General features: G+C 38.3%; 1 protein-coding gene across 1 annotated transcript in view; it reads left to right on the forward strand.

Annotated features, from left to right (window-relative positions):
• The window catches only part of RUNX1T1 (RUNX1 partner transcriptional co-repressor 1), a 129,599-nt gene that overhangs the window by 52,324 nt on the left and 50,770 nt on the right, over nucleotides 1-26,505 (forward strand). The window contains 3 exon segments of the mRNA XM_029222674.1: nucleotides 20,631-20,768; nucleotides 22,781-23,022; nucleotides 26,421-26,505. The exon segment at nucleotides 26,421-26,505 is cut by the window's right edge and continues 5 nt beyond it. Of these exon segments, the coding sequence (XP_029078507.1) occupies nucleotides 20,631-20,768; nucleotides 22,781-23,022; nucleotides 26,421-26,505 (465 nt within the window).

The raw sequence follows: 26,505 nt of genomic DNA on the forward strand, positions 1-26,505 counted from the left end.
TTTGGAGTGCAGAGAGCCAGACCTTCTAACTCCCAGTTGGTTCCGGGCAGGATCTAATGTAGAAATGCTATTTTCTTTCTCACCTTGTATGATTTTCTTTTTTTAACTTGATGACTTTCCTTCCTTTGCTGTCCTAAATCCTAGTGTTTTTGACTTACAGCAGTTTGCCATCGAATATTTATTCAGAGCCAGCTACTAAGCATTTACTTACTAGGCTCTGTGCAGAATGCTGGGGTGGAATAATCAATAAGATGTGGGCCTAGTCTTCTAAGGAATGTATGTGTATGTGTGCATAGTTTACACACCTGGACACACACTTGCAAGCACAACAATTGGATGATGCTAAGTTCTCTAATAGATATATGCAAAGTAGAGCCTAAAGAAGGGAGTGACCATCTCTCTCTAATTTGAATGTAGAACAAGGGTAATGAGGGAAGCCTTCATGGAAGAGGTGGCATTTCTTCTGTGTCTTGAAGGATCACAAGCTTCTTGTTGCCAGAGGACATTTTAAATACAGGGAGGAACATAAAACAGGAATGCTAAGGCATGAGCCAGCGTGGCTAGAGCTTACAGCATGAGGAAGTATCAGAAGTAGACATCTGTCTTGTAGGTTGGAGTGGCAGAAAAGAAAGTAACTGGAGGCTTTTAAGCAGAGGGATCATATTGTTGGGTTGAATGTTCATATCACTTTGGAAGTGATGTACAAGGTAACTTGAAGAAGATGAAATCTGCAGTCTGCTTGGTGAGATAGGATGATGATTGGCTTCAGTATCAGTGAAAAAGAAAAGGAGGCTGGGATCAGCAGGCTCTAGAGGTACTAACTAGAGAGAACCAAAGGGCTCTAATACATCGGTTGGATGTGGAGCCAGGGACTGGGGAGTCTTGGTGTCTAGGATGACTCTGAATTCTTATTTGGACAACTGCTCGCCATCAACCAGAATAGTGAATAATTCATCAAGAGAGCATTAAGTTTCAGGTTTATCTGTTATATGACTGCTGAGATATTCCATAGGGAGCTAGATCACAGGTTTGTTGAGTAGAGATGTGTGTACTGGAAATCTTGATTTGAAGTCAGAGGCGATAGCTAAAACCTTTGGAATGGAGGCAAATGTATGGTGTGAAGAGAGAAAAGCCTCGAAAAGAACCCTGGTGACTACCAGGGCATCTGGGAGTCAGGTCTCATTAAAGTCAGGGGGCAAAGAGTTTCATGGAGGGGGTGGTCTATAGTGTGAAATGCTGCAGAGGGACCAGGAGTTAATTGGGAGGGGCTAGATTGCATTTTGGATTTGGCCATCTGGAAGGAAGATATCAATAGTTACCAGTAAATCTCGGTCCCTTTGTTGGAGCTTGTTTGTGGTGCGTTGCAAAGTTGATGGAAGAGATGATGTAGACAGAGCCAGTGAGGTCTACCCTTCAGAAGCCTGCCAGTGGAAGGATGGAGGGAACAGCATCTACATGGAGAGAGGGGTTGGTTTGTTCTTAGTGGGAGAGATTTGAGCATGCCTAGGTTCTAGGAGACAAGCTCAAGTTAAGGAGAGGGTGGAATGATTGGTAGAGTGAAGCCTCTAGAGACAGAAGTTGCCTCTTCTGAAACTCAAGATTCAGGTGCAGATAAGCAGGAGTTCTGAGGGTGAGGTTTGCAGGGCTTTATGCCTGATAACCTCACTTTATTTGCTTAAATAGGGCATGAGTTTATCAGAGTTTGGCTGGAGGATTGAGGCAAGTCAAATGATGTCTTCAAGATTAATTAATGCACCCTCATTTTTTACTGTCTTTCTTGTCTCATCTTGTCTGGGGCCCAACCAGGCTGGACATGCTCAGGCTTATTTAATCTGGAAAGCCTTCTTCATTTTCTGTGTCCCATTCAGCTTTTCCTCTTTGCTTTATCACACCACCCATCTAACCTTGACCTTAGCATGAACTCATGGTTATTAACCCTCCCTTTGTGTTTCCGGTTCATGACATCTCCCTGTTTCTTTTCTTACTGGTTTTATAACTAGTTCACATTCTACTGTTGCCCCTTTGAAAGTTACAATTCTGTCTTTAAAATTTTGTTTTAGCAGATCTTTTGTAGTACTTCTGTGCCAGACACTGTGCTGGGGCTGGGATTCTGGGGTGGGAGCCCACTAAACTCCAAGGAAAAGGATGTAAAAGGATTTTGAGTTTTCCAAGTATGTGAAGGAAACAAAGGGGCACAAAAACCTGCTTGAGATTGGATGGCCAGGGGAGGATTGATGCCCGCAGGAGGTGACATTGATGTTGAAAATAGAAAAGATGAAAGTGAGCTGACCATTTGTAGAGGGGAGAAGGAAAATAGTAACTTTCTAGTATTTATCATATTCATAAATAGGTGTTCCATAGACATTGGATTATATCCTTCAGTATGTAACTGCCAAGAACTGTTTGTGATACTGTCCTGTCCTTCCCACTGATACTTCCTTGGTTCCTGAAGGCCCTATAAAACAGGGATCCCCAACTGCCTCCTCGCCGCGCCCCGTCCCCCCACCCGTGAGTGGCAGGCGAGCAAAGCTTCATCTGCCGCTCCCCATTGTTCCATTACCGCCTGAACCATGCCTCCCCACCGCTGCACAATGGAAAAATTGTCTTCCACAAAACTGGTCCCTGGTGCCAAAAAGGTTGGCGACTGCTGCTATAAAAGACCTATAACAGCTTATCCTTCAAATTAAGGTAGAGAAGGACCATGTTTGTTTGTTAAAGGGTTAGGTGTTACTGAGCACTCAGTAATGTGTTCAGGGCGGGGCAGAAGAGAGGAACAAGATAAATTCCCCCATTCGACTGCATGGTGTTTCTCTCTGCATTTCCTCTACCCTTCCCTCTGCCCCTCAACTCAGGTAATTCTGAGTCACTAAAAGAGGAAAAGTGTGTGTGTGTGTGCGCGCGTGTGCATGCGTGCGCGCGCCACTGTAATTAGTTACTGCCATTATATGATCACTGCAACTTTAGTCCCAGAAGTAGACACTTGGGACAGATCTGAAGCTCCAGACGTTGGGTCTAGGTGGGTGTCGCAATTTACTGTCTTTAAGGGGTAGGATAAGAGTTACAGATTTCTCGTGGGTGAGGAATAGTGGGAGGTACTGAAAGGAAGATAAACCAAAGAGAAAGGGGAGACACTGAAGGTAAACGTCGCTGACTTCATAATTTTGCCTGGAGTCAGGCCAAGTAGACATAAAATATGATCTACCAGGGCAAAAGCTAGTGTTTTCTTGCAAATCTAAGCTCATACTAGTAAATTATTGTTTTTCAGAGAGAGATGATGAAGAGTTGTGAAATGGTTTATTAGTCTCCAGTAACTTTCCTGAGGTATCCTGGGCAGTAATTTTGAGAAGGGAACGGCACGTAATAATAAGCACTGGTTTGACCCCTCAAGACAGAGATTCCCAGCATCTTTTTCTTGCTGCTGCTCAAGGAATGACAACATTCACAATGAGAGTGGACTTCTGTGCTGGTGTTCGCCATGTGCCAAAAATTTTACCCCTTTGCTTTTTAAGGAAGTAGTAGTAGTGATATTATCATAGGGGTGATTTTGGGTATATCCTAATTTGAGTTATTGTTAGTAACAAGTTAATAATAATGTGAACCTTGAATGAGAACAGCTTCCTTAGTATTTAGACATTTATTACTTTTGTGATTAATTTATCTGACAAAGAGTATCAAGAAGGTCGTGCTTTTGAAAATGATCTTATATATCTCTTGCAAGCAACATTTTTCATTTGTACATGGAATGCTCTTTGCAGTTGTCCATCAATGTTTGGTTTGATTTCCTCCCATTATAATTCTTCATAAACTCAGAGAAGACATCTCTAGTGCTATATGAAATATAAATGATTCCTAGTAAATGGATGGGAATTTAGACTGTCATCTTAATTTAATAACATATTTACCCACATTTAAAGTATATGTATAGATGAGGCTACATTAAGGACTCAATAACTTGAATTTATTTACATGTCTACTTGAGGCACATCCCTAGAACTTAAGGTGGTGTGTATTGTAAAAATGTGTCATTCAGACTGTAGCCAGATAGAATTTTATAGTTCTTGGTTCCCTGATGGTCTTCCTGAGATTAAAAGATATGATTGCTTTTAAAGTGTCTTGATATAAGGGAAAATGGACTTACTTGAATATACATATACAGTTATTTCTTTAGTAAACAGAACTTGAGCTTCTGTCCTTAGGGAGTATTTATTAGCAAGAATTAATTAGGGTAACTTCTCTGAATTACTTTATTAATTTAAATAAGGTATGGGCCTCCATGAAAAATTGTATTATAACTGAGGCAGAATCTATTAAGAAATAGTAAATGTGAAATTAACCCAACTGTGTAGAATTTATAGACCTAATCTTTTTATATATTGACCATATTAAGTCAAAGAGAAATGTCCATTTAAACACATAACCTTCAGTTCCCATGTGGTGTGTAAATATTATTATATGCAAATAATTTGCTAATATAATTCATAGGCAGTCCAAACTTGTCTTTGGGAACCCTTCTCTAGACAACTTAGTGAAACTGCTTTAAGTGGAGAGTTCTGTTATGTTGTATGGTGCTCCTTGAACGGTTTATAAAGAATTTGATCATTTATTCGGGGATTTTGCTCTCATGGTGTGCTACTATACTTCTGGATTCTCCCCTGCTAAGTGATCTGTAGGTCTTTTCCTTTCTGTCTGTACTGTGTGTGGACTTCTTTATTACTAAAAGAGCATTTATCCCTTTACTCGATAAACACTGGTGCTAGGCTCTGCTAGATGATTGGGATACTGAGGTGAATAAGGCACTTTTTCTACCTTTGTGACATGTTCAAGGGTTTTCCTGTGCTACAGCCCCTGTAGAGAACCCTACCTCCTGACTCCTCCCCTCCCCCTTTTGGTTGTCTTGAATCCCAATTTTTTGCCCCTTCAAACTGAAGCTGAACAGCCTTGGTAGACTTCCAAATAGAGCGAAGTATATTTTTACCTTAATTTTTTTTCACATTTAGTTTCATTTCTAGAAAAATCTAGGTGTGCTATATTTTATCTAAATTGATTTTAAGGCCCATGGTTATTTTACAAGTAAAAAAGTGCTCCCAGAAAAAAAGTGCTGCCACTAAGCATGAATCATGCTTTGATTCCATGGTTTTAGAGTACTTATCCCAGTTTCAGAGATGATATAAAGAAAAAACAAAGGGGTCTTAGAATTGTTTAAATACAGTGTTAAAACTGAGCAAAAAATTTAAAAGAAAAAGGCTTTTTATAGCATGACTGTTTGACAGTATATTTGAAAGCTCTGCCCCATTGTGAACCACTGATTTAACAGATAGCCACTCTTAATATTTCTGATATAGATCCTTTGTATGCATATCCTTCCAGACTTTTACCTGTGAACACAAATACAGACACATCCATCCATCTATAACTGTCCTAAAATAGTTGTTTTTTTAAACAGGATCTTGCAAAGCATGTATCTTTGTAGTATCTTTCCATGTAAATATACGCATCATCATGTTCTACTGTATGGTTCTGTTAGAATTTGAATTGCTAAATGTCCATTGTTGGACAACTAGGTTATTTCCAGTCTTCTTCATTATAAACATCTTTGTACACTTGGTATTATTTACTTAGGATACTTTTTAAAGAGTGGAATTGGTATATTAAAGGATATATATAATTTAAAGGCAGTTGGTACATATTGCCTAATTGTCCTATAGGAAAATGGGTATCATTTTACAAAAGTGTTAAAAGTGCCAGTTTGTACTGTAATACTACATTATCATTTTTAAAAATCTGTCAGTCTGTTAGATTAAAGAGTATCTTGTTTTAATAATGTAAAAAAATACTAGTGAGGTTAAATTTTTTTCTCCATAGGGTTATAGGTCATTTATTTTTCTTTTGTGCACTTCCTATTCCTGCTGTTTTACAATCTTTTTTTTGATGGGCTTTTTGACTTTTAATTATTGATTCGATGGGGCTATTTATATATTAAGGATATCAATTCATTGTTGTCACATAACAAATATTTGTTCCCTGGGTGTTGCTTGCCTTTTACTTCGTTTATGGTATTTTTTTGCTGTACTCAAATTTATTAATAAGTGCCGTTATTGGTTCTGCCTTTCCTATAGCTTAGACTCTCTTTTCCAATCCTAAGTGTCAACAAGTATATACCTATATATTTAGTATGTTTTTTAATTTTTATATTAAAGTTTTATTCATATAGCAAGTGAATGACTTTGTATATGAGACAGGGGTTTACTTCATTTTTTTCCAAATTGTTGTCTAGTAGTTCCAAAGAGAGTTCATTGAATTGCTTTATCATTTTCTCACTAATATTAGAAGTCATCTTTACCATATACTGAATTCTTAGATATATAGTCATTTCTGAGCTTTATATTTTTTCTGCTTTTCAGCTTTTATTTTGCTGAATTATCTGTTTCTATAACAGTAGTACATTGCTCAAATTGTAGTTGTATGGTGCATTTTAACAAATGTTAGGTTCAGTTTCCTCATTACATTTCATTTCCTGGTTTTCCTAGCTATTTTCATTTTTATTTCAAATTAACTTTTAAAACATTTGTAAAATTCTGGAAAAAAATTATTAGTATTTTAGTTGGGATTGCTTTATATTTGATGATTACGGTATATACCAAAGGGGAGTAGAATGGACATCTTGAAAATTTAATTTTTTTTTTAAATGGCTTAATACAACAAACTAAGGACCTACTGTGTATAAGGTCCTTTTTTAGACATCGGAGATACAGAGTTAAGAGAAGAACCTTCATTCTTTTCCCTGACCGACTTTTAAAATTGTAGAAAGATTTTAAATAGATTATATATTGTAGAAGGATTTTAAGAAGATTTTGTCAGATTCATATTTTAAAAATATTGCTCTGGAGGCAAAGAGGAGAAGATTTGAGCAGAGACGGACTAGAGGTAAAGAAAACCATTCAGAGGCTCTGTAGGTTCTGAACCCAAGTCAGAGGTTAACTGAGGGTGGATCCTAAAAGTGTCAACATTTAGAAGTGGAATTGATAGGATACTGGGCATGGATTGGATGTGGAAGGAGGATGGTGCAGAGGGAGGAGGCTTAGGGTGATTGTGGCCTTTTGGGCTTGGAGATAGAGATTGAAGTACAGGAGGAGGCACAGATTTCCTCAGGAAGATGTTAGATTTGGTTCTAAATACAGCTGTCAATGGCATATCTGGGTAGAGTGGTTAAGCAAGTAGTTAGATAACTCATCTGGTTCCCAGGAGAGAGCAGAGAGGTTGAAGGCAGTTAAGAAGAGGAGAAGGTGAGACCCTGGCTCGTAGGAGGGGCCAGGGTCCGAGAGAACTCAGTGAAACTCCTAGTGACAACTAGAAGAATGATACTACAGGAGAAAAGGAGTAAGAAGTGGCTGGACAGATCGAAGACTGCTGAGAGCTCAAGTAAGATAAAGATTGATTGATATCTTTTGGATTACCCACAAAAAAGTTTGTACCTATGCTGGAGTGGTTTGAGTGGAATGGTGTTGGTGGAAGCCCCATTGCAGTGGGGATTAAGTATGAATTTGAGAGACTGGTTCTATTATTATCACCATTGTTTTATTATCTCTATCATTGAAGAAATTTTGAAATTCCTTTTAAGGGAACTAAGGAATCCAATTGCTTTGCTCTACTTGTACCTCCACATCTGTATTTTTAAATAGAAAATGTCTTTATCCACAATTTACTTATACTAGGTTCTTAACAGTGTGATAAATTCTGGGACTGAGTTGATATATGATATTGAAATGATACGCTCCCTGCCATTATGGAGCATTGTCCTGTCTGGTAGGCGGTGTTAGACAACAAGTAATTGTACAATTATTTTTAACAGTTTCTGTAAACTCTGTAAGCAACAGTTAGATGGTACAATAGAGCTTATAACACAGGGGGTGGGGGGGAGGGGGGATCAGGGACACCTTTGAGTAAGTGAATTTGAGCCGAGGTGGGCTTCCTTGGCTAAGTGAAAGGCCCTGAGGTGAGGTGAAACTTGCAACTGATTAAACCAATGAGATGTGAGATAAGAGAGGAGAGGTAAGCAGAGACTAAGTCTATCTACTGTTCTAGGTCACTTAAAGGGTTTTGGATATTATCTTAAGAGTGATGGTAAACCATTGAAACACTTTAAAGTATTTAGAGTAGTAACTCGATCTGATCATTAGAATATAAAATTCTTGAGGACAGTGATTTCCCTTTGTTTTATTGCCTTCTCCCTGTTGTATGAAATAGTACCTAGCACTTTGTAGATGGCTCAGATATTTTTGAATAAATGCTGTTATTTAGACGAGTGAATACATTTGTGTTTGACAAGATTATCCCATCTGTTGTATGGTAAACAGATGGCATTACGGGGTGAGGGGTTGTGAAGATTAGCTCCTGAAAAAGTCCCAGTGAAAGATGGTAGTGCCCGAGGATGGTGATGGGGATGGAGAAACACGTTTAGGAGGGAGAATAATTTGATGGTGGCACCTGTGGGAGGAGAGGAAGATGTTTAATGTGTTTTATATATGAACAACAGAGTGTTGCAGGAATCCCTCCAAGTCACTATGATGTAACGGAACTTTTTTCCAAATGGTTCTTCCTGTTGTGTTTGGGTTTGCTTTTTGACATTGCCATGCACCTCTAGATTCCTACTTACTCAAGGTTTATCTTATTCTGTTGCGAAGCTCTGTGAATTTGACACAGACTTTTAAAATGTCTCCTGAATCTCCCTCCTATTCTCCATTCTTAGGGCCGCTTGCATGCTGGATGCTGTATCATTTCTTGCCTACGCTCTTGGTATCCAGTTCTCTTGCCTTTCTTACCCTATTTATTCTCTGCTCCACATATACCTATAATATAAAAATGAGTATATAATTCAGCTGCCTAAAAACTCTCTGTGCTTTCCCATTTCCTATTATGTGAAGTCTACACTAACAGTACCGATTGGTTATTTTAAAGAGTACATTCAATTAAATTCAACAAATATTCATTTGAGCTTCTGCTATTTGCTTGTCTGTGATTTAGTCACAGGTACATACTCTGCGCACCTTCTTAATTTTCTGCCTAGATTTACTAAGTCTTATCTGGGTAATCATAATCGACTGCAGCTGGATGTGTATGCCGCCATTTTTCTGCGACAGCTCTCAGAGCTGGCTCTATAGCCTTCTTTGTCATTGGCAAATAAGACAAATCTTGATGGAGTAAAAAATTGTGTGTACTTTGAGATTGTTAAAGGTTTGGATCACTATCTAATGATTTTTTTTCACCTTCTGGAATAATCTGCACTTTGGCAGCAGGGTGTTACATAAATGCTTATGTTCAATTTATGGGCCCTTGGTGATGCCTTTGTCTTTCTCTGCTCTTTATGCAAGCAGGAGTTCCTTTTCTATGTATTTAGGAGTTGTGGTTTTTTCCTTAGTGTTTTTATCACAGTCATTCAGCAAACATTCAGCTAGTTGCCTGTGCCAGCCGTTTCAAACTTGTCTTTCTTAAACAAGAGGTGCCTTTTTTCCAAACAAAATCTTAAAATACATTAAATCTTAAAACAGATTAATGTGGAACTATGCTGGTTAAAGTACCATAGTTAACCCCAGGCTGCTTGATATCCCCTTGGTGGCTCCAGGAGCTACCTCCAGGAAGTGGTTATTAGACTCTGAAGCAGAATCACTGGAGTGAAGGTAATAACAGATGTGGGCGAGATGACATTTCTAAGGAGCTTATACATACAATTAATGCATGGAGTCTACCAGTCTTCATAAGACCCACATTCCTTTGCACACTTTATGAAATTAGTAATTGATTTTTCCAACTAGAACCACCATTTGGGTACTTATTAATGTTTATGATGCTTTCTCTTGGTGGGCTTCAGGTCATCTTTGTCAAAACTGAGTGAACTGGTTTAGACTATGTTGGGCCTCTACTCCATTTAAATGAGTGTGTGCTTTCAGCATGTCTCCTGTCTGCTTACTCATCCTCTGGCCCACTCTGGGTAACCATAGAGTTACTAATATGTCTCTGCCTGTTTTGTCAGAAACTCGCTTTACTTTTTTCCTTGCTTTTACTTTCTTCATTCATTCATTCAACAAACCTTTATCAAGTGCCTGCCGTTTCAGGCACTCTTCTAAATGCTGTGGAAGCTGGAGTTAACAAAATAGGTCAAAATTTTCTGCATTTGTGACGTTGACACTGTGATTGGGGAAACATTCAAAAACAAGATAAATATTTCAAGTACTAGCTACTTAAGTGCTATAGAGGAAGTGAAGGGAAATTCATTGTCCCTATAAGAGATGACACAAGATTTTTGAAGTTATTTTTCTAGAAATTGTGATAGATTAGTATGGATTTACCTTATTCTTTTGCCATCTTCCATCTTAACTCATGCTCTTTAAAGGCATGATGTCCTGCTTTAGGCAGTCATCCCTGTTTCTGGACCATCTGCTGACTCAGCTACTGACCAGCTTGTTCCAGGACTGAACCCTTGGCATTGTTCTCATTAGCATAGTTATCCCAATGTTTACTGATTACTTGGACTGAGTGACTTATTCTCCTGCTTCCTCAGAGCTCACTTATCTTAGTCATTGGGTTTCAAACTTTTACTTTTCCTTTTACCCATCAAATGAAATCGTATGCAGAAGCTCAACCTAGAAAACAAATGAAACATCTGAATGGGAATGGGAGGTGTTTAGGATGAGGCCAAAGGCACTCCTTCCCCCCATCCCCACACTTTCAGGCTGCATGGACACTTCCATGGACTCCTCCCACGGAGCTTTTGTTTTTTTTTACATCTTTACTGGAGTATAATTGCTTTACAATGGTGTGTTAGTTTCTGCTTTATAACAAAGTGAATCAGTTATACATATACATATGTTCCCATATTTCTTCCCTCTTGCATCTCCCTCCCTCCCACCCTCCCTATCCCACCCCTCCAGGCGGTCACAAAGCACCGAGCTGATCTCCCTGTGCTATGCGGCTGCTGCCCACTAGCTATCTATTTTACTTTTGGTAGTGTATATACGTCCATGCCTCTCTCTTGCTTTGTCACAGCTTACCCTTCCCGTTCCCCATATCCTCAAGTCCATTCTCTAGTAGGTCTGTGTCTTTGTTCCTGTCTTACCCCTAGGTTCTTCATGACATTTTTTTTTTCTTAAATTCCATATATATGTGTTAGCATACGGTATTTGTCTTTCTCTTTCTGACTTACCTCACTCTGTATGACAGACTCTAGGTCTATCCACCTCAGTGAAGCATTTCAGAGCCATAATTTGATTACGGTGTTGTCCTTTTATGATGACAGAAATACTCTATAACTGGGCTTTCTAGTATGGTAGCCATGTCACCATGGCTGTTGAGCACTTGAACGGTGGCTAGTGTGACTGAGGATCTAAATTTTAAATTTTGTTTAGTCTTAATTAATTAAAATTTAAATGGTCACATGTGGCTAGTACAGTAGTTTTGGAAGGTGCAGTTCTAGTATAATGCTGTCTCTAGATTTAATATTTACTGAATGTTTCTTTATTTCAGTTTTCCAGATCTTATATAAAATTATATTAGTTTTAGATGATAATGAACTCTGAGAAGACCTGGAGTGAGTTCTAGCTTGTAACCTCAACAAATTATCCACCCTCTCTGGTCCTCACTTCCTTTATATAAGGTGGTCAAATTTGTAGTACCTTTCATAGTGAGATTTTAAAGTGAGATAAAGCATGCAGGGCATTTGGCATAGTGCCTAATGCCTGATTTTAGGTGATTTATCCTAAGGGTTTTCGTGGGGTTTTTTTTCCTTGTAAAAATAAAACATGTTTATTGCATAACTTTAAATAAAAGAAAGATAACAGAAACTAAAAATAATCTATAATCCTACCAATCCATAGACAAGCAACAGGAAAACTTTGAAATGTGGAAAAAATTGGTTTTGGTTGATAATATGTTTTTTTTTCTTTGTTTTGAAAGTACATATGTATGATGTATGACTACGCTGATACTATTATTGTAAAAAAGGGAGCTTTTGGAGACTATGTCATACATGTATAAATTGCCTTACAAATCTCCTTTTCTAATATAAAAGGTTTTAGGAAATATATTGTGATTGCTGAAAGGCATTTTAAAACTGATGAACTCAATAATCCAGTTCAAAGATTTATATTTGGTTACTTACTGTAGAAATTCATTTTAGGATTTTTTTTAAGGATGGAAAAAAAGATGTAGATGATTGTATCTTAAGTTAAATCTGTCATGTCTCTTGAAAGTTCTAGTGTTTCAAAATTGTGACTAAAGGCATGCCTTATTGTTACCTGAAAACTGGGTTCCCCTCTTGATGGGTGTTGCAAAAGACACAACCAAGCCAAAATTGGGAAAAGGAAGGATTTATTACTTGCAGCAAGTAAGGAGAACACTGGAGATCCTTCCCAAAGCAGTGTCTCCCCAACAGCAAAACTGGGGGAGTTTTAAGCTACATGCATATTCATGATGGGGCTTGAGCAGAGGAGAATTCTACGTAGAACTGGGGCAGAGGGTGACAGAATCTAAGCTTTAGTTGATTGAATTCACGAGGGTCAGAAAAGGTCAACATCATCTTTCTTTAGGTTCTGGGGTCTTACCTTACCATTCTCCACCTGGATTGGAGGGCTTAGTTCCTGTAAAACAACTCCAAGATATGTATAAGATGGTTATGTATATCCCTTGAGGAGAAACTAGGACTCTGATTTATTGCTGAACTATTGTTTCTTGACTGCTTTTTCCTCTGTTCCTGCATTCCTTTGTTGCCTTAAAATCATTAATTACTGAGACCTATTCAGGGACAAGCATTGTGGCCAGGCTTAGATCACAAAATGGTTTAGGTCTAAAATGGCTTCTCTTATGTCAAAAAGCTACATCTCGTTCTTTTTCTCCAAGGACACCCTACCCCATCTGCCTACATTATGACATTATAGCAATATATATTCATTTAAAATATTAAATGTATTGAGCACCTTCTATGTGTCAAGCACTGTGCCAAGTGCTGGGGCTATAACAACAAATCATATGTCATAATTTCCCTTAAGTAAATTATGAACTAGTGGGAGAGACTGACGTTGGTTCTAAGTACAGTGTGATCAGTGCCGTAAGAGGAACTAGAGAGTGAAATAGGGAAATGTGGGGGAGTTTGGGACAGCCTGAGATGGGAGGGTTGTTGTTTCTGGCTGAAGTGACACCCAAATGGAGTTTTAAAGGAATGATGGACTTAACGAGGCAGTGGTGGGGTGAAGAGTATTTCAGGAAAGGGATGCAATGCAGTGGAACCCTGTGTGACCCAGGGGCATTTGGAGAGCCATAGTAGTTCAGTAAAGAGTTACTGAATGCATGGGGGTGGATGGGAACCAGATGAGCCACAAAGGTCTTTCTGTGCCCTACTAAGACACAAGGATTTTATGCTTAGCATTATGAAAGGTCTTTGGAGAATGGATCAGAGATGAATAGTCAGATCCGGGAGTCCATTCAATGGATTGTTGATCAGGCCAGGTGAGAGATGATGGATGATGAGGGTTTGAATTCAAGCTGTTGAAATGAGTTGCATTCTAGATATTTGGTTCCAGAACTTGGAAAGGATATTAGAGCTAGAGTTATAGGTACAAGTTATCTACATAATGGCCATGGTGTAACTATCCCAGCACCAATGAATCACTAAGGAAAAGGTATAGAGTGAAAATGTGAAGAGGAACATTGGGGGAAAATAACAGTAATTATCACAGAGCTGAAGAAGGGTGAACCCATAAAAGAGACTGAGAAGGAGCAGGAAGGCCTAAGAAAAATGAGGAGAGTGTTAGAATAGTGGTATCCTGGGAACAATATGTTTCAGGAAGGAGGAAGTCCTGAACAGTGTCAGCTGCTACAAAGATGCCAGATAAAGGATACAAGTGTTTCTTGTATTAATAATGAAGAAACAATTTAGAAGAGTTTCAAGTGGGAGTTAAGAGAATACATCCATGCTACATTCCAGGGTTATTTTAGTCAGGGTTCTTTGGTTTTGAGTGAAAAGTCAACTCAAATTAGGTTTTAGGCAAAGTAGGGACTGATTGGCTAGGATTGTTTGGAAGATCCAAATTGTAGGAATTTTAGAGATGCAGCTGGTGCCTAGGATCCAGCAGAATGAGGAACTTTACTACAAAGCACTATAAAGATGATCTCTTGCCACTTCTTTGCTTCTTTCTGCCTGTTAGGTGCCTTCTTTTTCAACACAGAGCTGCTCTGTGGACTTGGAGGGCAGTAGACAGTGCGGTTTTCCTTGGGAAACAATCCTTGGGATTGTTTTCCTTTCCTGAGATTGCCCATCTTGGACTAAGCACTGTGCCTGGACCAGCCACTGGTATCTTGGGTACACGGTCATGAAAGAACATGGTGGTGCCCAAGGTAGTTATGAAATTAGAGGGTATGGCAAGTCCCTGTACTGGGAGGGAAACTTTCTAGGCATAAAGTCTTATAGGTGTCCCCTCCAAGTACACGTAAGGTGGAATGGGAAATAAGGAAAGTGAGTGTAGATTACTCTTTCAAGAACCTGAGCTGTGAAAGTGAGTGTTTTGATGATAACTAAACAGGGAAATTTGGACATTTTGTAGGGTATTTTGTAACCAAATCATTGATGGAGATTTAGTAATGAGGATTGAAAATGTATTTGAAAACAAGAGGTAGATATTAATTTTAATGTTTCTGGAAAAAAATTTCTGTGCAGACATATTCTTGTGGACATAGAAATTTATGTGGACGGAGGAAGTGTAGTGGTCACTTTATTGTCAGATATATTTTCTCTGGGTAGTCTCCTTTATGGTTTTTTTTTTTTTTTTTTTTTAGCAGTACGCGGGCCTCTCACTGTTGTGGCCTCTCCCGTTGCGGAGCACAGGCTCCGGACATGCAGGCTCAGTGGCCATGGCTCACGGGCCCAGCCGCTCCGCGGCATGTGGGATCTTCCTGGACCAGGGCACGAACCCACGTCCCCTGCATCGGCAGGCGGACTCTCAACCACTGCGCCACCAGGGAAGCCCTGGGTAGTCTCCTTTATGTTTGAGATGATCATAAGCCATATCTGGAAAAAGAAACCAGAGAATATTAGAGTTTGCGAAAGATCCTTGAGGTCATGTATTCCAGGATGCTTAGTTTTATAAATGATAAGTAGACTCCAAAGAAGTGAAGGAATCACTTATAGATACAGTAGTGCCTATCAGAAGACGAAGGGCTATTTTCTTCTTGGGTCTCTGTTTAGAGAGTGAGGAAGTCTTTCCTAGAACTTTTTCCATAGACCTCCCTTCATGACCCATTGCCCAGAACTGGAGCACAACACTCACCTCTGAAACCTGTTGCTGATAAGGGGAATGTGATAACCTGATTAATGTAAAACAAGGAGAATCTGCCCCCCCAAATTTTGTACCTGAACAAAATTAGAGCTCTTCAGCAGGAAGACAGGGATAAGGGCTGTTGAGTAGGCACTCAACAGTATCTGTGACATAAGCTAAGCTGAAGAGCATATATTTCGTTCTGTGGTCAGTGGGACACTCCCTAAGGTTTTAAATCAGGGGGTAGGTCAGATCAGATTTGTATTTCAGATATAGCAATCTTCATATAACACCTGTGATAAGACATGAGGTAACAGCTCATTCTTACCTGAAACCACATAGTAAGTTGGTTGCACAGTTGAACTGAATTTTGGATTTTCAGTATCTTCTCATATTACCTGTATTCTATTTCCTCATGTATTTATATGTTGTTGATGGTTCTGTGTTTGTCTTCTGCCTTGAGATTAGGGTTGCTATCTTTGAACTGGCTATAATATAGGGAATATAGGGAATGGATTTGTAAAAATTAGGAATGTAACCATGCTTCTAGTGAAAACCATGGTTGTGTTTATTTTTTAAATGTCTTCCTAAGGAGGCAGTTAAAAAAATTGCTATCAAGTTGCTTACTATTTTCACTGGTTGGGGTGTTAGAGTGTATAATACACATTCACATATACAGCTGTTGTACAGATGGGCTGTGATAAATGCTAAAAGAGAGGCAGAGGAAACCTGATGTGGTTGACACCTGGGGCAACTGGGAAAAGCTGTATGAGGATGTGGAATCTATAATGGGCAGTGAATAATGTATAAGATGGGACAGGTTCTTCTAGATAAAGGAAACAACAGCATGATAAAGGCAGAAAAGCCAAGGAGTAATGTCAGGGTGCCCTATATAGACAGCATAGAATTGGGGGAAAGACACTGGAAATAAACCCATAAATGGATTGTGAAGTGGAAGGTCAAAGAGAACGGAGCTCACACGTGTTGGTACCTAATATGAGTAGGCGCTGTGGTGGGGTCCTGATGAGGTAGAGGATTGTATCCTCATTCCTATGAGGGACTGAGGCTCAGGGTAACTCACTTGCCTGAGGGGCCACTACTGATGGTCAGGAGTCTACATTTGCAACCAAGTCTGACTTAACTTGGAAGTTCTCCTGTTATTGCTAAATATCCTTCCCACTGTATCAGTACATCCAGCTTAAAATGTTAGTATTTGACTTTTATTCTTAGGCATTGTTGAATGGTTCTGAGCAGGAATGAATGTTACCAGAGGTGTTTTTCAGGGAAATGAGGTGGTGGTGGTGTGAAGACTGGATGGCTACCTTTCCAGTCTGCAGACAGTTGCTTGTAACATCTCACACCCAATCACTGGAGTCACTAAATGACTCAATTGTCAGAACTGTATTTGCCAAATTTTCCAGAGAAATAAAAATCAAATTCTGTACCAGTTTTGTTCCTCCTGCCTTTCCATTAATAGTACTGTGGTTCCACTTGGGCTTAATCCTCTTTAGTGCATACCTTCTAGCTTTTGTAACTCACACTTATTCAAATAAGACTAACTCTGGACTAACTACTAATTGACCAAAAAGTTCCTCAACCCATAACACCTATGAAACCAAGATATTTCTTCTATTATAATTGACATGATGAACTCTGATGGAAAATGTCATGCCATTCATTATACCAATACTGAAATCTTTTTACACCAATCATCTCTAGAATGGTATGTAAACAAGGGAAATATAGAATGCCTATTCTTCATACCTTAAAAACACATCTGGAACTATTTGAACTAACTAAAAGTAAAATAAGTGCCATGGCAGATTATGCCATACCTTTTCACGTAAAACAACAACAACAAAAAGGGAAATGGAAAACATACCACTTCTAGAAGGCCCTGACATTGAATTGGATATTGAAATGGTATCGGTAATGTATTTATATATGCCACATTTTCTTCCATGCATCAGCCGTCTTTGGTGCATATGTGTTGGATATTTGCCATGGGAGTTGAAAACTTACCGCATAGGGAAGATCTTGTTTAGAAATGGTGTGAATCATTAAGGTAGAAGTAAAGTCAGTTCTTTTAAAACAAATAATTCCCTGATCTGACAATTTTTTTTCTTTCTTTTTTTTTTCATTTTGTGTCAGTCTTTCAGTAAATGTCAGCTTTCCCCTACACCAACTAAAAACAGAGATTACATGCAAGAATGGTATAATTTTCATGAACTTAAAAAATTACATGAGAAATATTATAACTTAATATTGGCTTCACTATATCCTCTAATTTGAAATGGAGTGAAATGCTTCTATGGTTGAATCATAGCTCTTTTGCTGTTTGCTATAGAAGTTTCAAGAATATATATTTCAAAATGTTTTTTTTTTTTTTTATTAATCCAAAACAAATGCAACAGAACGCAGCATACTTGAAACACATTTTCTGAATTTATCTTAAATCTCTCTACTCCAGAGCGTTTTTGTGTGTGTATGGCTTAGGCTTGGCTGGTTATTTCATCATCTATTTCAATCCTGGGTTGATTGCACTGAACAGCACAGAATGAGTTACATATGGTCCCACTTTGTCTAAGTTTGTAGGACCTCTGGGTTGGAACTCCATTTCATCAGAGTGAAGCTAGCCATCACAGAAATGTGGCTAATGTCAAAATCTTAAATACATACACGTATACATGTATTCCAGAGAGAATGTATATACTCCTGTTAGAAGTAGTGGTGTTTTTCTATTCATTGGCTCAGTGGTTATTGCTCCTAAAATATTGACAACATCTCAGGAATTTAAAAAAGTTGTTCATCTACGTTTTATAATAATTGTTGTTGGTATTATTATTATTAAATTCTGGATAGGAATCATGTTACACAAGTGGACCAAGACAGGTATTCAAAAGGTATTCAAATTAAAATTATGAATATATCAAAAATATCTCTAAAATTGGGCAGAGGAAGACAGAAGAAATACAAACTATCTTAAAAGAGTCTGAAGAGGAAACCCACTGTCAACTTTATGGTTTATTATTCCCTTTTTCCTTAGTGTGGGCTACTGGAAAAAGAGTAATGAAAAGCGTGTTTAAGATACATTTCCAAGTTTAGGTATTGCTCAAGAATTGCATCAAGTAAGGTAGGGCCTGTGCCCACCAAGGCTCAGCTTTTGGTGGTGGTGAAACTGTCCAGGGTAACTTTCTCCCTTTCCAAGCTCTTTTCTCCCTGCTTTTTGGTCTGTTCCCTCTTTCTCACCCTTTCCTTCTATTGCTCAATATACTTATTTATTTCTTTCTCTGTTATTCCCACTTCCCCTTCCCCCTCCTGCTCTTCCTTTCTCTCTCTCTGTGCAACCACGTGCTTCAAATCTGTGGGTCTGGACTGCCTTCGCTAACAGCTCCATGTGAGTGTTAGCAGAATGAAAACCAGATGGACCAGCAGTTCCCACTGTTATCTCCCAGCTGACTCTGGCAAGCCTCCCTTTATCCCTCCTTCCTTGGCATGAGGGAAATATTTGCCTTTATTTAGGGAGACTTGTATTTGCTGCTGTACCTCTTCCCTCAGCTGCAACACAAGTGGAAAGCTATTTATTCCCTTGTTGCTGAGGTTGGTTGAGGTGAGTAAATGGTGCAATGAATTTTACTATCAAAGAAGTGGTTTTAAACCTGCCTAACTTCTGCATTTCTCTACAACAAGTTATTCACTGGTACTCGTTAAGTGTTCTGGAATAGCAATATGAGGTCAAAATTTTAACAATACGATAAAGGTAGAGACACTCTCCATGCATCTTCACAATCATCTCACTCAGAACGCTTAATTCACAATAGGGACAGTCATTGTTATTCAGCCGGCAGTAGAGACTAAGAAATAGAGACCCTGATACTGGTCACTGGATCATCATTCACAGTGCTCTTATTAGAATGATTATTATTTTCATTCTTCCCTAATACGGTGTCAACGCTATTTCAACTTTCAAAAGTTGTGTTCTATTGCAACCCAAGTCTTATGAAATTGCTTTGAATAAAGGGGAGGTAGATTTGGAATTGTCATAGTAGTAATTTGGGCTTTTCATTTTAATAATTGACAAGTAATTTTGAGAGTTTTTCACTACGGTGATCATAATGTTTTAAGAGACCCATTCTTTATTAATAGTCTGTGTTACGTTACTTTTCAAAAACTCCAAATGGGAGATACCTGTGCCTGAGGCCACAAGAGGCGCCTCAGATATTTTTTGGGGGGTGTGTGTGCATGTGTACACATGTTTGTAGAAAATTGGATCTAAACAAACAAATGAAAACTTTTTTTTTTAACTGGAGATCTGTTTCTTTGAGTAGATCAGATTGAGAAAAAAGTTTAAAATTCCAAGGGAAAAGTATACTTAGTATAAAACAGTCCTGAAGTGCAAATGTTCATTATTGGGTAATGAGGAAATTTCTCCCTGTCACATACTCATGAAAAAATATTAGAAAGGTCTTTAGTTCTCAATTTGGGACTTTTCCATTCTTACTCTGCCTGAGATTATTAATTGAAGTATTGGTTTTTTATGTTTTATTTTATTTCTTTATTTTTAAAATTTATTTATGGCTGCATTGGGTCTTCGTTGCTGCACACGGGCTTTTCTCTAATTGCAGCGAGTGGGGGCTACTCTTGGCTGCGGTGCACGGACTTCTCAGGTTTCATATTTTTTAAATGGTGGATCATAAACTCACAAGTTCTAAGTCAATAATAACTTCACTTCGTTTTGTGACATTTATGTAGTGGTGATTTTTCAAACAGGTCCGAAAAAAAATTGAAGTGAGAGGTTATGTCTGGGAGACATAGCCTGCTTCATCTGTTAGGCTAGAAAACTAAGCATGGAAAGGGGATGGTAGGTGTTACAAAAAAGTCATTGCAAAACACCAACTTCTAACAGTATCCCACCTGCATAACAGCCTAAGATTTGTGTTATTTCTGAGCTGTCTGAGGGGTTCATTACCGTCCCACTTCCTCATCTATTTTTTACCTCTTGCTAATGTTGGCTTCAGCTTCAAGCGAAGTTGTGCTGTTGCATATAACACTACCAAGGTAGCATCTGTCTAAGCCAGAAATAACAATAAGATGTAAAATTACCCAGTTAGAAATGAGGTCCTGCCATCTGTGCTACACCTTCTTAAGTGGGGTTTGGATGATGAAGTCTTGATTTAAGCTTCAGTAGATAAGCCTATTTTATTGATAGAAGATGTTGGATTTCTTACCTTGCTTGTAAAAAAGATGAACCTCTCTTATAAAACTGAGGTACCAAAAAAACCCTAAGGTGCTTAAGGAGTAAAATAACATGATCATGGTGGCATCCTCCAGATCGGACTGAGAAGCACTCCACGATGCCAGACTCACCTGTGGATGTGAAGACCCCGTCTAGGCTGACTCCTCCCACGATGCCACCTCCCCCAACAACTCAAGGAGCTCCCAGAACCAGTTCATTTACACCAACAACGTGTAAGTAGGCATTTCTGCATTTGCTGTTTCCGTTTTCAAGTTCAAATTAAATTTTTTTCTGCAAATAAAAATTAAGGGACAGTAAGATCCAGCATCAATGTATTATGCAGAAATGAAGCCCCACCCCCCCACACAAATAATTTATATGCCAGTGAGTAGGTATTGAGCACAGAATTATCATATCTTGGGTTAAATTTGTATGACTGCCAGTATTTGCCTGCCTTTTCATTATTGTTTCAAAGTTGTAGTCTTCTGTGATTTCAGTGAATGAAGAACACTGCCTTTGGTCTGTAACTCATCATTACCACGTTAACTTCTCCTTTGACTTAATGAGGAGCTCCTTATTTTAGTTTGTTCATTTTGACTTGGAACATGTTAATATGCTATAATTATTTCCAGGTTACTTCTGATCTTCTAATCCACTTTCTTCTGTTATTTACAAATAATGTTAAAATCTAACATTCTTAAGTTAAAAGAGGGATCATTCTATGCAACAGTTGCATACAGAAAACTTTCTGAAATAAGGAGCATCTTTCTTGTCTTGAACTTGTCAGACATTTATTAAATATTTATTCCATTTCAACTTGGCTCTAGACTTGTGTTCTGAATCAGTGGAGTGTATTGCTTTTTGTGTCATCCAAGGAAAGGACAGAATATTCTGATAGAATAGCAACTTCCCTTTTTTCCTGTATATTTTAATAGGAATAGCAGATAGCTTTGTTTTCATTCATCTGAAAGTCCTGGTTAAAATATCATCAAAGATTTGTGAAACTAATAAATGCCGTTGGTTGCAGATAATACTATTTACAGACTGTGTGCCCTGAAATCTGTATATGAATGAAAAATAACTAATAGGCAAAAATAGATCCTTGGGATTATAAGGGTTCGGCAAAACACACATCCAGGCTATTCATGCAGTGTTGCGCTGCCTTTTATAAGACCTTTCCAAACATGTAAGGAGCAGGGGCCTGCAACAGTGCCAAGTTGTAACCCTGTCATCTTGTATTTGGTTTGTTGTTACCCAAAGCCACAATGATAGGCATATGCCTCCTCTGAGAGGTCCTAGTGAGATGTCATTTCTTGACAGGTTGCTTTGGTACTCATTTGGGACGAGACCACTTTATTTTCTTGAACCTTTTAAGAATAATAAGGTGCTTAAAACATCTTCAAGCTATTGTTGGAGGTAGTTTATCAAAATTATATTTAAAAGATGGGTTTGATAAAGATCTAACATGGTAAAGTCAACATTTTTTTTGGTGAGAAATGTGCAAAATTTTCTAGCCTAGTTCTTACGGATTATCACCTTGACGTTCAAATAAATTTTATCAAATGAATTTACGAAGTTACCACCAATCCATGCTGTTAGTTGGACTGAGATGTCCCCTTTCGATTTCTAGAAATAACTCTTTGATAATTACCGAATGCATTTTGGCTTCTTACATAAAATTGGTGTTTTCCTTAAAGAAGTGGTTAAGAAATATGAGGGGGAGAAAATAGCCTTCTAATTGGGTGGTATAAGGTTAAAACTTGAAAGTCGTATTTCTATAAACACAGCTGTCAGTTGTGTGTACAAAACATGATTAAAAATGTCCAGTGATAAATTTAGTCTCCACCAAATGTCCATTTTCTCTAGGGGAGCAGTTTAGAAAGGAATAGTTCTGTTATATTGATGTAAGCCTGGGACAAAAGGCTGACATCCAAAATGCTGTTTGTTCTGTGTTTGCATATGTGTGCATGGGAGGCAGGGCTGTCCCTGTGCTCCAGCCGGCTCCCATTTCTTATCAGCTTCTGTGCAGGATATCCTCATGTGGTGTGAGGAGTCCACCCATTTAGTTATGGAGTACCTGAGCCTCTGGTAATCCTGGGAAGTCAAAGCATTTTACCAAAAAGGCCCAACAGCTTTTAAATTACCAAATTCACTAGATTGGAAGGGAAGGATGCTTAGTTGTAATCTCCTTGTGCATGTTCTCTGTAAGTTTATTTTTTCTTTCTGATTTTGTGCCCTCTGACAGTAACTAATGGCACGAGCCATTCACCCACAGCCTTGAATGGCGCCCCCTCACCGCCCAATGGCTTTAGCAATGGGCCTTCCTCTTCTTCCTCTTCTTCTCTGGCTAATCAACAGCTGCCCCCAGCCTGTGGCGCCAGGCAGCTCAGTAAGCTGAAACGGTTCCTCACTACCTTGCAGCAGTTTGGCAATGACATTTCACCGGAAATAGGAGAGAGAGTCCGCACCCTCGTACTAGGACTGGTGGTAAGCAAATGGAAATCGGCCCAGTTTGGGTTACCAGGGAGAGTGTGGGGGAGATTCAAAATACAGATTCCATTCTCACAGGTATTTTGTTTCTACACCTGGAGATTGCATGCAAGTCTGATGATTCTGTAGTAACAAGGATTTCAGTTCTGCATTATGTATTGACCCCACCATGATTTCTTTTCCTATTGATATTTAGCTAATGAAGATGTGGTTGTACAAATTTATCATTATCTTGGCCATAAATGTGTGTGTGCATAAAATTTAATAAGTATATCCTCCTGGCATGGCTAGTGTCTTTTCAACAATGACAGAATATTTTTGTTATGTTAATGGTTTGCTTAATCTAATTGGGTGCTTATTTTAACTTAGTTGCTTTGGGGGGTTTTTATTATCAGCCTAGGTGAGCAAGAATTTATAACAAGTAACACATTATTCTTTTATGTTTTCATTTTTAAGGCTAAAAGCATTGAATTTTTTGTGTGTGGTAAAATACATGACATAAAATTTACCATTTTAACCATTTCTGAGTGTACAGTTCAGTGGCATTAAGTACATCCACATTGTTGTATAACCATCACTACTATCCACTTCCAGAACTTTTTCATCACCCCAAACTGAAACTACCCATAAAACAATAATACCCTGGTTTCTTCATCCCTTAGCCCCTTATAACCATTTATTGCTTTTTTTAAAAAAAAAAAAACAGTTTTTGCTATAGGTAGAATTACACAAACCATTAGTTTGAGAACAGAAGTGTTGATTTTGGCACATTATATTAAAGTCTGTACATTGTCACACTGGAAATTAGAGCATATTTCCCTTTCTTGCATTCTAAATCACTTTTACATGTCCTGTGACTTTCTTTATGAATAGAGGATTTTCATTTAGGAAGGTGATTTTCCCATAGCAAACTGAGTCATAGAGAAGCTTTGAGTCACATATTCAGGCCTTTTATCATCCAGGCTTACAATGGAACTGAAATTCATACGATAGGCAGCAGTTTCCTTTTTCTCGATACAATCATTTATTTTTATTACATGGACTTATCATGGGCAAAGCCATAGCAGTTGTGTTTTACAAAAGAAGCCCTAGAAGTAAAAGTCTGGGTGAGAGTTTAGTGCCGTAGACATGCTTCAGATCATAGTTTCTCACATTTGACAGAGATTTTGCAATTCAGTTTTTAACCCTTACCTCCCTCTCCCCCACACTTTAAGAACAAGAAGCTTTCACATTTCTCATAATCCATCAGCTTCCTCTGACAAATTTGTATTCTTCTGGAATACAAATCACCTTGTATTCCTCTGACAGGAAGGTGATTTTGGCATAGTGTGTCAGCATACTGCAGTTACTTTTGTCAGTCACTTATCTTTTCCTTTTTATTTGTTCTTGAGTTTTGCATAAAGCGTTTTTGACACATAAATAGGTTACATCATAGAACCACAAAGTAAATCCAAAGCAGTAATTGTATCAAGTGAGTGATGAAATGTTGTTACTAGTAAAAACTGTTTATTTTAAAACTGCTTTATAAATTTGACATGTTCTTTAACTGTGGTTTCTGTAACTTCAAATACAGAAAAATTTGGTAGCTTTAAGTAGATTTTTCCCACATATTAAGTGGAATACTTTTGAGGGCAATACTCTTTTAAGATTTTATTTATCTAAAGACTTTATCAAGATAAGTTGGGGAAAACATTAATTTTTTTTTTTTTTTTTTTTTGTGGCACGCGGGCCTCTCACTGTTGAGGCCTCTCCCGTTGTGGAGCACAGGCTCCGGCCGCACAGGCTCAGCGGCCATGGCTCACGGGCCCAGCCGCTCCGTGGCACGTGGGATCTTCCTGGACCGGGGCACGAACCCACGTCCCCTGCATTGGCAGGCAGACTTTCAACCACTGCGCCACCAGGGAAGCCCGAAAACATTAATTAATAGTGCTAGGCATATATTCAGTAGGCAGTGAACATTTGTCAAAAGATGAATGAATAGAGAATGATTTTGTTTTGAGCGTTTGACTGCAAGCTTTTACGCATGTCATTTTATTTATACACATTTTACATGTGGGGAAACTGAGGCTTACAGAAGAAAAATATTCTAGGCCACCCCATTGGTAGTGACAGCCCTATGATTTGAACTCAGGTAGTAATCGTAATGAATCACATTATACTGTTATTTAGATGGAGTTAAGAAAAGTGTTAATAAGAACTGTTTTAATGTACAAAACACAACTAGTATGGCTTTAGAAAATGGAGCCAGAGAAACGAAATGAAAGATTAAAAAATGGACTCTCTGACCCTTGTTGTTACAGATAGGAAGTTAGTGTTTAGTCATAGTTTCAAGGGAAGATGTTTCAAGTTTGGGGGTATAAAAAACTTAGAACTTGGTGCCCCCATACTTTATCATAAAAGGAAAAGGAACTTGCATTAAAAACTAGATGGAGCAATATTCTAAAGTTGTTAGGTCACAAATACCCCAAGTTTGTCAGGTGTGAGGATAATTGACGGGATGAAAAATTTGACACTGAAGTTTACAGTTGTGATTCTGCATAAGGACTGAGGAAAATGAACCAAATGTTGAGTCAATATGGTTAACTGACTCAGCACCTTTATAGTAGGTTGGTTGTCTATTAAATAGATGCTTTTATCAATGCACATTACCCATTGTAGGATACAAACCCTGAGTATTGAGGGCTTGTTTTTATGGGGTAGGTTAGGAGTCAATTTGACTCATTATGTGTAGTCTCTTTTGGGTTGAGCAATATACATTGCCTCTAGGATAAATGGATTATCTTTGATAACTGGGGAATTTTTTTCACCCTGTAAGACTCAGTGACTCAGAGGAAGGCTCAGACCTTTCCTTTGGCCTCATTAACACAGCCAACTTAGCTGTTCATCCTGAGCAAAGATGCTCTGGTAAGCAAAGAAAGGATGCAAGATGGAAAGACAGAAGGAGAAGGGTATTTCCATCAGCAGGAACAGTGACGTGACATGTGGGACAAATTGAGAGATTCTAACACTTGCCTTTGGCCTTTAATTGATCTGTGGTGCTTTTAAATACATCCAAATGTGTTTGTTTTCCATAAAGATAATGTTAGAAGTTTCTTCATAATTCCAGGGACTTCTCTGACGATTAAACTATGCTGAGGTGCCTGCACATTATTCTCAAAGTACCAAATTTAATGTGTTTCATTTTCAGATGCAATTTTTAGATGTAGGTGATACAATAAACAATAATATATCTTTTTTTTATAAAGTCAAACAGTTTTATAAAGAAAAAACTGCTTTCTGTATGTGTGTCTGCTGGTTATCACAGTGTTGTAACAATATTAGTAATTTATTAGTTTCAGTGTTTTTACTGTTTACCAAGAGACAAATGTATGTATAATACATATTTTCTCCCACAGAACTCTACTTTGACAATTGAAGAATTTCATTCCAAACTGCAAGAAGCTACGAACTTCCCACTGCGACCTTTTGTCATCCCATTTT

Source organism: Monodon monoceros, unplaced genomic scaffold, assembly GCF_005190385.1.
Source record: "Monodon monoceros isolate NGI ecotype Baffin Bay Population unplaced genomic scaffold, NGI_Narwhal_1 Super_Scaffold_14, whole genome shotgun sequence".
Classification (NCBI taxonomy): Eukaryota; Metazoa; Chordata; class Mammalia; order Artiodactyla; family Monodontidae; genus Monodon; species Monodon monoceros.